General features: G+C 49.9%; 1 protein-coding gene and 1 pseudogene across 1 annotated transcript; one reads left to right on the top strand and one right to left on the bottom strand.

Annotated features, from left to right (window-relative positions):
• Positions 1-4,302: 4,302 nt before the first annotated feature.
• Positions 4,303-6,085, top strand: LOC124689584 (protein NRT1/ PTR FAMILY 2.6-like). Its single transcript, XM_047223093.1, has 2 exons — positions 4,303-4,312; positions 4,755-6,085. Exons 1-2 carry the CDS (start codon positions 4,303-4,305, stop codon positions 6,083-6,085), a joined length of 1,341 nt encoding a protein of 446 aa, XP_047079049.1.
• A 983-nt stretch (positions 6,086-7,068) lies between these two features.
• On the bottom strand, positions 7,069-8,807 carry LOC124686309 (annotated as a pseudogene).
• Positions 8,808-13,061: the final 4,254 nt, after the last annotated feature.

Raw genomic sequence — 13,061 nt, 5'->3', positions numbered from 1 at the left:
ATTTGGTAGTAATAATCTTCGCAATTAACCAGATAAACCTTCACACATAACCAGGGAAGCAGAGAAAAGACAGATTTTGGTAGCAAAAATCTTCACACTGAACCCGAGAAAATCTTGCAAAGAATCATCCACAACACGAAAATAAGAGGGAGAAGCTGTTTGCAATACATACACTCTCCCTTGTACAAACCAGAGCAAAACATGTACCCAGGTGAAGCATTTTCCTTCTTTTTGTTTAGTCAAGAAACATATGTTCAAAGGATCTTCATGCCTGGGAAGTCGAGGAAAGAAAACAAGACACAATTTTGGTAGTAAGAATCTTCATGCAAAACCAGAGAAAATCCTGCAAAGAATCCACGACATGAAAAGAAGAGTAACTAAGAACCGTAGCAGAGGCTCGCTATTGTAAAAAAACAGAGCAAAACATGTACCCGGATAAGGGGATTTAACCCTCTATGCAAGATAACATGAACGAAGGCACAATTATAAGACGATCACATCACAATGAAACATGAAGGGGTACAGGTGACAACACAAAGGCCACTAGTTGTCTACACGGCTGCTACAAATCAGAGAAAACATGTGCAGAATCTGAACATCGTGCAAACGTGTACATACATCCATAAAACACCAAATTTTCCTAGAAAAAATTCTTACAGAAAGCCTGCTTTCTCATAGCCTATTCCTTGCATTTGGCAAGAACACACAATAGATCACCATCTGCACCAACCATGAATATGAAACCAGAAGGGTTGAAGAGAGTGGAATTACCTCATAGCCATAGTTGATGCCAAGCAGCAGGCCGTGAACACGACGATGTTCTCTTCGGACAAGTTCTGAGCTATCATCTGTTGCCAAGAGAGATCACTACCGGTATACTTTGGCGCGACAGACATGTACTGGAAGGCTGGCTCCAGGGGTGCATCCACTGCTGATGTCGATGTTGAGCCAGAAGCCGCAGCCATGGGTAGCTGCAATAAGTTATTAAGGAAACCTTAGTGAAGCCAGAAATGACTAGTAAGTAGTTGATTCAAACAAGAATGATAATTTCATCACCGCCTATGAATGCTAAGCAGAGAACTATGAAAGAAAAAAAAAGAACCGAGTTGTATACATGATAAGCCGACAAGTTTCTAATCGAGTGAAAACAGATTTTCCCGCTTCCACACATAGCATTTTTCTCTCTACCACCTAGCCATTCATCCATGAACGGGATATAAAACTAACAAAAATCAATCACGGACGTATGTGAGCACGACCAAGACGGGCTTCAAAAATCTGCATGCCAACCTTCCTCGGGAACTAAAGAACCTTCACACCACTTGACGATATGTGCTAATAGTAACCTGGCAGCACATACACGAGCGGGCTAGCAAGCAGCAGCCCAAATCTTAATAAATCGATTCATCTACAGAAGTCTGCAGATAGCACCACACCAACGCAGCACATACACACAGGACAGAGCAGCACGCCAGTAGCACATACACGTGAAGGAGTACCTCAGGGCTGAGGCATGACGGACAGCGGAGACGAGGTCGACCTCGATCTGGGCCTCGGGCGCCTGGGCAAAGAGGGGATGAGCGGGACGGGCAGCCTGCTTGGAGGAGGGGAGTAGACATCCCACCGGCCTAGAGGAGGAGGTGGAGGGCACTGGAGGCGCAGCGTCACCGGCGGAGCAGCAAGGGTGTGCTGCCGCCGCTTCTCTCCCCTGTCTCTCTTTGTGTCTCGTGTGCGGGGGAATGGTCCATTGGGGTGCCCAGGTACCCTATATTCTACTTGTCCCTCCCACCTACCCTCAATTTTTCGCTTTGCTGCCGGCAACCATTGACGCTCAACACTGCGCTTTCCTTCGCTTCTGCCCGCTTCCGCGCGCTTAGGTGATGCTCATCGCCTAATCGCAACATTTAATCGCGCTCAGCGCTTAACCTCCCGCTCAGGCCTGAAACAAAGCGGTATTCCACCACTTCGCTATAATGACCGCTTAAGTGCGCCTGAGCATACACTTTTTTGAACGTTGAGTTTTCATGAAAAAAAGGGTGGATCTGATTATCAAAAAGTATCTATAGGGTAGTAACCCAATAAAAAAACTGCAGAAAGGCTACAGTAACATGAAACATAGCTTTTGAAAAGCTTGACTTCATTAGAGAGAAAAAAAAGAGCCAAAAGCTTTTAAGTTTTAGCTAGCAATCACAATAAGCTCAAATTTCAGGCCACAAGAAGAAACCTAACCAAGCTGGTTGGCAATTTGAGGAAGAAGAAGTAAAACAACACATAATCCAAAGGGAAAAAAATGTAAACTCAATATGAGAAGATACTGAAAAGCATGTGCACAGCAAGGAAGGTTAAAAAGAGGACCATATTATCTTAGGAATAAGCAGAGAGAAGCTTTCGCCGAAATTAGAAGTGTCAAACCATGAACAAAAGTGTAACAAAGAAATGGACTTCAACCCGAATAAGATTAGAAGTGGAGGCGCATAGTTTAACAATTTTGAATGTTGTGAGACTGCTTTCATATCAGTAAGAACTGCTCAGGTAAAACATTACATAAACCTCCAAGTATAGTAACAAAGCTCAATCGGAATCAGAGAAGGGACAGGTCAGAATTCTTTCTGATTCATAACTGCCTTTCAAGCACAACCAATATACTATATTAGAACCCACTTATATGAAAGCAAAGAAAGTCCACAAAAAAACAAGTCTTAGCTTGCCAAGAGACTGGTTGTTTCTCATGAGCATATTGATATCCATATACCAAATCAAGTGAAGTTTCGTATAACAGAGAAATTTGTCACCTTGAATAACATTGAACCACAGGGAATGCTTAATATATCAACCAGGACAAGGTAATTGACGTTTCAGCTAACGAGCTTGTAAAGTTTCATATAACTAAGGAGCCTGAAGACACCGAATTCCTAGAAAGATATCTTACGGAAATCCTGCTCTCTCCTAGCCTATTCCATGCATTTGGCAAGAACACACAACAAATCACCATTTGCAGCAACCATGCATAGGAAATCAGTAAGGTTGAAGAGAGTGGGATTACCTCATCGCCATAGTTGATGCCAAGCAGCAGGACGCGAGGACGACAGTGTTCTCTGGCGGCACCAGCAGCACCCCTCATCCTCTGCCAAGAGAGATCACCACCGGTCTCTACGAGAGACAAGTGGAAGGTTGGCTCCAGGGGTTCATCCACCGCCTATGTTGATGCCGAGCATGCTCCTCCTGTATGTAAGTTGTCAGGCAAGGATCAAGCAAACCATTGGTCGGTTCCGAGTCGAATTCTGAAGTTTGCGGTAAGAAAATGTTCAGTAATAGAACCATTTGATTACCTGGAGATGGTGAGGCTGGTGGCTGTGTACAGCTGGATGGCGGAGAGGTAGGACGTGTCGGAGGAGGCGGAAGAGGGCACGGCGAGGCCATAGGTGCTGCTCTCAGCAAGTGCTCCCACAGGTCAGCCAACAACGCCAAGTAGTCCACCGCGGCTTTTTTCTTCTAGGTTTCGGCCCGTCCAAGCGTTCCTGGTAACCAAAAACAAAGATTGAAAATTTTCTGAGAAAAAAACAGAGAACTCGATGCCCATGGTTTAAACGTTGTAACCCATTCAAGCAGGAAGAAAATTAGGACAGAGATGTACTACTGTAAGCAAAACAGAGTGCATACAATTTTATTTTCAGTTTAACAAGGCTATTGGTTCTTCAAGGAGATGGCAAGGCGGCTTAAACTCCGATGGTAAACACAAATTTTAAACTGTAGAGCCTCTTGTCGTGTTAGTGTTGGAGATAGGTGGTTAGATTATGTGAATTTATCTGAACCTGTTTATTCTAAATAAGGCATGCATAAAGTGCTGGGTGATGCAGTATGACAACTTGATGAAGATACAACAAGATTAATATGAGCAGTCTACTATGGCATGCATCAGGTAAAGAATACGATTGAGTAATGAGAAATAGCCGTGCCCTGCAGAAAAATGCAAGGTCAACCCTAATCATGTCCCACTCTCCAGTAATAATCATATCACACACAAGTGTAGGCAAATCAATTGTTGAGCTGACATAAAAATGCACGCATGTGAGGCAAATCTGAATACATCCATGAGAAGTTAGATTATTTGTAACCCACAACCACAAATAGTATTTCAGTCAACGTGATAGATAGATAGATAGCAAGGGGATTTGCAAGGATGCTCACCGGGAGTGAGTGGGCCGGGAGGCATCAGCGGGACAGAGAGGTGGATGGCGGCGGCGCGTGGGGAGCAGCAGGTCCAGTCCAGGGATGTTGCCGGCGCGCGTGGGGCCGGAGTAGATGAGGGGAGGTACGGTGGTCGCGGCGGCTGCTCCGTCGATCCCCCCTGCTGGCGTCCGGCGGCCCTTGTTGCTCGGACGGCCTCCACCAGCTGGATCCCCCCGCGCGCGCGAGCCATCCAACTCTTCCGTTGGGTACTCGTCCAGGAGGCGGGTCGGCGCTGCGGTGGAGGCTAGAGGGAGGCGGCGGAGGGAGTGTGCCGGCGGCGAGATTGATCAGGGAGAGGAGGCTGCGTATCCTGAGATGGAACTCGCAATTAGTGTGAGTTGGTTTGCGACTGCCGTGCGCAATTAGTGTGAGCGCCTCGGGACCTTTCCTTTTTGAGATGTGGAGTGGAGGAATTATTAATTAAGGCGGAGACGAACGGGCCAGCGCGCTGCACTTCGAAGTGGGTTTTGCACTCAACGCGAAAGAAAGACTTGACCTGGACCCAATTTCTTGGTTCTTCACAGCATCCACCGCCGCTTGCAAGCACGGGACGCCCGGGCAGCTCATCGTGCTTTACGCGGCCGTGTTACTCCTCGCCATCGGCACTGGCGGGACGCGCTTCAACGTGGCGACGATGGGCGCGGACCAGTTCAGCAGCTCGCGCGACCAGGACACCTTCTTCAACTGGTACTTCGTGTTCCTCTACACATCCTTCCTGATCGGCGACACGGCCATCGTCTACCTCCAGGACGAGGTATCCTGGGCTCTGGGGTTCGGTGTCTGCCTCGCCGCCACGGGCGTCAGCTTGGCCTTGCTTCTCGCTGGCGCGGGGTACTATCGGAAGCCCGCGCCAAAGGGCAGCCCGTACGCGGAGCTTGCCCGCGTTGTCGTGGCTGCCGTGCGCAATGGCCGTGCCGACGTTGGCAGCGCGCGGTACTACGTCGGAGACGATGGCTCCATCGCGGACTCGGCCGGCGAGGGTGCTCCAAGCAAAAGACTAAGATTTCTTAATTGTGCCGCCATGATCACCGCAACCGACAACGCCATGGAGACACCACCCGGTGGCCGCCGTACCGGCAGCTGGAGGCTGTGCACGGTGCAGCAGGTCGAGGACCTCAAGTCCCTGCTCGGCGTCCTCCCGGTGTGGTCAGCCGGCATAACGCTAAGCGTGTCGATCGGCGTGATGATCGGCATGATCGTCCTGCAGGCTCTCGCCATGGACCGCTCCATCGGCGACCACTTCAAGATTCCGGCGGGGTCCATCACCGTCTGCACGCTCGTGGCTTTCATCGCTGTCACCCCGGTCCTGGACCGTGCCGTCTTCCCGCTCTGGCGTCGGATCGCCGGCACGCCGCCCTCGGCGCTGCAGCGCGTGGGGCTCGGCCACGTGGTGAACATCGTGGGCATGGTGGTCGCGGCGCTGGTGGAGCGCCGGAGGCTGGGCATCGTGCGCGAGCTCCATGACGCCGACGAGGCCACTGGGTGGGTCACCCCCATGTCCGTGTTGTGGCTGGTACTCCCTCTTGCCGTCGTGGGCATCGGGGAGGCCCTCCACTTCCCAGGAAACATGGCCTTTTACTACCTGGAGTTCCCTAAGTCGTTGAGGAGCTTGGCGACGGCCATGGCGCCGCTGCTCATCGCCATGGGGTTCTACCTCGGCACGGTGTATGTCGACGTCGTGAGGCGAGTCACGCCGTGGCTGCCCGGGAACATAAACCAGGGGAGGCTGGACAACGTGTACTGGACCTTGGCTGTTGTGGTGACTATCAACTTCGGCTATTTCCTAGTTTGTGCCAGACGATACAGGTACCAGGAATCATATCATGCAGTTGCTATTATCAAGGGGCACATTTGACGATTTGAAAAAGATTCCCAGGTAAGCGTTGCATAGTTTACAAATTTAATAATATAATGTGTAGATATATCATGCAGTTGCTATTATCTAGTGATTTTCCTGAATAACAGGGCTGCACAATTTGTTCAACAATAAAAATGCATGAATTAATATATGCCTTTACGTCCTATGGAGGATACATGATGATCAGTGTGAATAAGAAGAATGCCAAAATTAATCTACCCTTGTTCATCCATATTGATGATACAGAAATAAAGCATTTATGCAAAAAAAAAAATCTTTTTTCGAAATGGGGGAAATATCGCCCCAGCTTCTGCATCCAAAGGATGCACACGACTTTTTTTATTAGATTATTCACAACACCTTACAAGAGCAATACAAAAGATGAAACGTGAAGCCACCTCGCAAAACCTACAGAGGGATGAAGGGGGTGACAATTCACCACCTCACATCAACCAAAAACCAAGACGAGTCGACAACGTGCGAGTACAGAGGAGAACACAAGAACTATAACTACGTCAACAAATATCCCAAAGTGAACAAACCATTTGATAGTACAAGTAACATTATCTCCAACATGTAACCTACCATGCAATATATAAGTAAATATTTCCAGCAATGCAAAACCAAAATAGGAGAATTTATGCAATGGCTGTACTCCAATAGGATAGTGGGCAGTTATGCACTGACACATATCTGTTGCGGCTCAAGAATTGATAGTACCGCCATGACAGTATATTTTTGAATAATGAATAGCATCACTTAATGAAATAGAGCTTTGATTATTTTACAGAGAAAGATGCATCTAAGTCAGAATTATGTGGCACATATATACACAAGTAAGTTACTAGGAGCAACTGAACTTGACATTTTCAAAAGGTTTCTGCAATTTCACCATGAAATAGGATAAGCTAAGAAGGTGCTGAACACCATCAACCAGTTGAAAACATATTGGCAAGGCACTGGAATCAACTTCAAGCAGCTAGTTGAGGAGTTGAGCGTCAACTCTTCTATTCACTCGTGCACTAAGCCGTTCACCATTGAAAAAATCCGATGTTTTTACAACACTCGCACAAAACCCATCTTGTATCATTGCACAGCAGAAGAAAGAATGTATGTCTATTCTGAACTTCCTAATCTACAAGGAACAGCTTGACATTCATCTGGAAACTGACATAAATGAGGAAATAAACTGTCCGAGTTTTCTGAAAAGTTCAGGTAAAAATGGTTGCTGGTCAATCTCGTCGGGCGATTGATCTGCGTTCTCATCATGCACCGGAGAAGCCCAATCGGTGGCTAACCATTGCTTCACCCTGTCTCGCTTTGCCACAAGACGGCCTTTGTTCCTCGTAGACAACCTCAGGGGACTTCCCATCCGGCTCAGAACCTCCTGTGCCAGTTCTCGCACTTTGGGCTCGCCACGGACATCACTGTGCTTCCCGACACCGCACACCACAGACACCTCCAATGGCAACGCACGGCCTCCCTTCACCGCGTCCACCCACTGCAGCATCAAAACATAAGCTGAAGTTATACTGAACCCATGCAGATTCAGCTTCACCTCAGTTTCTGACCAAACCATCGCCTTGTCCGACACTGATGAGGCCGACAGAAGCTCCTGCACCACCTCAGCTTCTGCCGGCCATGGAGACCCAGAATTGAGCTTCTTCACCAACTGCGCCGATGACAACGGCAGTGAAGGGCCCAATTCGCGAGCCATCGATACCACTGTCGGACACGAAGTTGAGCACAAAGTTGTAAGCCTTGGTGGTCGGTGCCACACGCAACTTCCTCATCTTCTTCAGCCACATTAGCATCTTCCCATGATCTCGACATGCGCTGTAGCACGAGAGGACGATGTTCGCCGCGCCGGTGCCCATCCGGATGCCGGCGTCCGACATGGACGCAATCACCCTCTCCATCTCAGCCAACTGGCCGGCCTTCCCATAGCACTTCGCCACCAATCCAAACTGAAACGCATCAGGCTGGTACCCGAGAGCGACCATCTCCCGGAGCGCCCCCTCGGCCTCGTCGGCGAGCCCCATCATGCAGAGAGACTTGATCATGGCCATGTAGGTCTTGCCGCCCCCGGCGAGCGGCGGCGGCATCGCCCGGAGCTGCGCGTAGAAATCCATGGCCCGGCCCTTCAGCCCGCGCGAGGAGAATGCCGCCATGAGGTCGCAGTAGAAGAGGGCCACCTCGGCGGCGGACTTTAGGCGCGCGGCGGATTCGGCGACGAGGGATCTGGATTCCTCCGCGCCGCCGTTGGTCTCGAGCAAGGCGGCCACCGCGGCGGCGTGGATCGAGCTCCACTTGAACCACCTCGCCTGGGTCACCGCCTCGTAGAACTGCAGCGAATGTGGATTTTTCCGGCGAGGTTAGAGAGAGGGAGGGGATCGGAGTTGGCCAGTTGGGGAGAAGGGGTTGATGTGCGGGGGCTCACGGGGACGGCGAGGGGGTTGGAATCGATGAGGAGGCGGGAGAGCGCGGCGAGGGCGGCGCGCTCCGACTTGGTGCCGACGAAGTCGCGGATGACGCGCTCCGTCGCGCCCGCCGTCACGGTGCGCTCCAGCTCCGACATGAACCGCCGCTCGCTCCGCCAGCTCGAGCCCCCGCCGGACGCGGCGCGACGCAGTGAAGCCGACGGCGGCGAGAACCTCCGGCTACGCCGCACCGAGGCCGGCGCCAGTGCCGGTGGCGGGAGTGACGCCACCGCCGGCATGGCTGCTTCAGTTGGGGCAGTGGCGCGCTATGCCGGGCGAGTTATCAGATGAAGGCAGGCCTTATCTGGGTCCGAAGTGTGCGCGCGTTTTGTTTCTTGTTGGAATTAGTTTGTGTTCCTTTTTTTCGAGTAAAAGAAATTGAACTTAACAAAAAACTTCTGGCCAGAGACACGGAGAAGGAGAAGACAGTGGGTGAGACCCACTGCTAATAATTTGGGGGCTTTTTCAAAAATAAACACAGATGGAACTAATTTTGGTCTGAGGGCATCTCGAGCGGCGCGACACATTTCAGACGTCCGAAATGTCCGTTTGCGTCGCGCGGCGGACGCGAGACAGACCGTTTTTGTCCGCGCGTCCGTTTGCACCTTGCGGTGGCTCCAGCGGCCCGGCGCATTTCCGCGTTTGCATCAAATATGAAGTTTTGAAACAACAAAATAAGGATTTCAACGAAGTCATAGTTATTACATTTAAATTTTGAAAAGTCTACATGAAAATAAGATACTAGTCCTCTAGGCATGATCTTCATGGTCAGCCATGGTCCATTGATGCTCAATCAAATCCGTCTGCAGCTGTTTGGAGACGGTATCGTTTGTGACTTCTACATTCATACGTAGATAGTCCGCCCAAGTAGAAGCTCCAGGAATTGGCGCAACCAACTCACCTTGGAATTCCCACTGGTTCTCATTGCGGCCATCAGGACGCTCGTTCTCAACGATCATGTTGTGCATGATCACGCAGCATGTCATCACCTCATGCATGGTCTTTAGCGACCATGTTCTTGCCGGGTGACGGACAATTGCCCACCGAGCTTGGAGCACACCAAATCCACGCTCCACATCTTTCCTGCAAGCCTCTTGCATCTTGGCAAACCTCCTCGTCTTCTTGGAGTTTGGAGTACAGACAGTCTTCACCAATGTGGCCCAGTTAGGGTAGATGCCATCAGCAAGATAATATGGCTTGTCATATGCATTTCCATTGATCTCATAGCTCACCCGGGGAGCTTTGCCTTGCATGAGCCTTTCGAAAACCGGTGATCGGTGCAACACATTGATATCATTGTTGGAACCGGCCATGCCAAAGAATGAATGCCAAATCCATAAATCTTGAGATATGACAGCTTCAAGAATGACAATCCGTCCCTCCTCATGCCCGCTGTACTGACCCTGCCATCTAAATGGACAGTTTTTCCACTCCCAGTGCATGCAATCTATGCTGCCAATCATCCCTGGGAACCCTCTAGACTCGTTGATAGACAGGAGCCACCTTGTATCCTCAAGATTTGGCTCCCTACGATGAATACTCTCCGAACACGGCAATCACGGCTCGGCAAAACCTCGTACATGGACTCAAGGCAGGTGCTCTCACCCATTCGAAGATACTCATCGAATATATCAGCAGCCATTCCATATGAGAGCATGCGAATAGCCGCAGAGCATTTTTGGTAGGAGGTGAAGCATAGCGCACCTGTTGCATCGGGCCTGCATTGGAAGTAGGGGTCGTAGTTCCCGACGCCCCGTAAAATGACCAAGAACAGGTCCCTTGACATCCTGTATCGGCGCCGGAACATCTTTTCCGGGTAGATCGGATTGGTGAGGTGGAAGTAGTCCTTGTGGAGGCGGGCTCGCCCTCGCCACTCGTTGCGCGGCAGGTTTTGGAGCGCCCTTCACGAGCCCCGGTGCTGCGGCCTCGGGTTTGAGGTGAACTCGTGGATCATGGAGGCCGCAGTAGTTGCCACCTGCTCGCGACGACCGATCGGACTCGTCGTCCGAAGAGGAGTCAACGATCTCCGCGCGGAACTTCTCCACCATATGCCACGCGTCCATCCGCGTCGATACGAACCGTTGATCAATGGCCGCGCACAAATCGCGCCGAAAAAAGGAGAAGGAACCTACCGGCGCAATAGGTCGAACAGGTCGTGGGCGGCGCGGAAGGGCGGCGCAACCGGCAACGTTTCGCCCGAAAACAGCCGGCAGGTTCGCGCCGGAGCCAACCCTGAGTACGATCCTGCTCTCCCGCGCGGCGACAATGGTGCCGGCGGCGAGTACTGCGGCGCTGCGGCGGATGGCGGGGATTGGGGTGGGGGCGTCGCACTAGGGCACCAACAAGGGGGAAAAAAGAAAACAGGTCGAAACGGTCGATTTCGCTCTCGCTGACTTGCGGGACCGGGTAAGTAATGGAGAACGCTCGGCGCGTCCGCCAAGCGTCCGCGGAGACGCAAACCTGGCGCATATTTGGGCCAGGTTTGCGTCTCCGCGGATGGGCCAGTCACTTTGCGTCGCCCCGCTGGAGCAGGGCCCGGACGCATTTCCGGTCACGACGGACGAAAACGGTCGCTCAGCGACCATTTGCGTCGCGCCGGTGGAGATGCCCTGAGCGGCGAGCAAGGGTGTCGAGTTTGGTGATGAGCCATGTATTTTACTCTTGTGAGAAACATACGAAAATGAAATCATATCTCTTACTACTTCACTGTGTTGCCACGGCTTCATAAGATCCATTTCTCTTGCACATATAAACACATTGCATGTGAAAATTCACCTATATATAAATGAATACCACATAAAATTTTGTAAATATCAATGCATGTCAAACGCGTCTTAATTGGGCTTTGTACGAATGTTATGCAAGAAAAATAAATAATTATATTTTATATTTTACTGTGTTGCCACTGCACGGCTTCATAAAATCCATTCCCTTTCACTTATAAACACATTGTATGTGCAAATTCACTTCTACATAAAAGAATATCCCACATACAGTTTTCTAAATATCAATGCATTTCAAAAACTTTATAATTTGGCTTTGTAGGAATGTTAAGCAAGAAAATAAATAAATATATTTTAGTAACCAAATCTACTTAAACGTGTGCTTAAGATATGCCTTTTTTCCTTAAGGGATGCTTGTGCGCAAGGAAACGATGATTGAACGGGTACACAATTTTTCTGCTTTTTCCCAAATATTTACTTTCAGTCTCATCTAAATAGTGTGTGCATGCATTGGATCCTTTGTTCGTCTGTCCTGAAATGTTACTAAGAGCAGACCAATCATTGATGGTTATGAATAGCAACGCTCGTAGGTTAAATTCTTGCTCGGTGTGCTCATCCCACACACGTACACCTGGTTTGCCCCACAACTCCAAAAGTTCATCGACTAATGGCCTTAGGTACACATCAATGTCGTTGCCCGGTTGCTTTGGGCCTTGGATAAGCACTGGCATTATAATGAACTTCCGCTTCATGCACAACCAAGGAGGAAGGTTGTAGATACATAGAGTCACGGGCCAGGTGTTGTGACTGCAGCTCTGCTCCCCAAAAGGATTCATGCCATCTGTACTTAGACCAAAGTATAAGTTCCTTGCCTCACCTGCAAAATCCGGGAGATGTTTCTCCACTGCCGACCATCAGCGGGGTGCCTCAACATCGCGTCTTTCTTACGTTCTTCCATGTGCCATCGCATCAACTTGGCATGCTCTTTGTTTCTGAACAAACGTTTCAACCGTGGTATTATGGGAGCATACCACATCACCTTCGCAGAAACCATCTTCCTGGGTGGCTCACCCTCGACATCACCAGGTGACATAGGCATCCCAAATGGGCCTGCCGAAGATAGTACCCGGGGTTTACTGAAGGCCCACTACCCGAAGAATAAGAAGATTCGTGAGCCCGAGATATATTAAGGAAAGATAGAGTTGTAATAGGAAGTGTTATTTGTAATCTGGCGGGATGAGTTAGAAACCGTCCCGGACTCTGTAAACTTGTGTATTACGAAACCCTCGGCTCCACCTCCTATATAAGGGGAGTCGAGGGACAAAGAAAGGATCGAATCTATTGTCAACGAACCCTAGTTTTCATAGTCGTCGAGTACTTTTCGGCTGAAACCTTCGAGATCTACTTGCCCTCTACTTCTAACAAAACCCTAGTCTACAATCTGTAGGCATTGACAAAGTAATCCTTTGTCAATTGGCGCCGTCTGTGGGAATTAGAGGTTGCAAGAAGCTGATCTCGATGGAACGTTCAAGATCGTCGACTTCGTCGGCAGCAAGCAATGCGATGGATCGAGGTAACAAGGGAAAAACTGATCTAGTCAATTTTATTCCTCACCCGCCCTCCCGTATGGATGCATGTGCCTATCCGGAGGAGCCCATCATCATGACGTTCGGAGAATTCCGATTTGGCGTCAACAAGGAAGGATCCTACCGTCTCGAAGATCCGATCTCGTCGGAATTTTCAGCGGTCGATTCTAGCTCTTCGTCGAGT

The sequence above is a fragment of the Lolium rigidum genome, chromosome 2 (assembly GCF_022539505.1).
Source record: "Lolium rigidum isolate FL_2022 chromosome 2, APGP_CSIRO_Lrig_0.1, whole genome shotgun sequence".
NCBI classification, from domain to species: domain Eukaryota; kingdom Viridiplantae; phylum Streptophyta; class Magnoliopsida; order Poales; family Poaceae; genus Lolium; species Lolium rigidum.
Note: the sequence above shows the minus strand (reverse complement) of the source record. Positions and strands in the feature narration are given on the sequence as shown.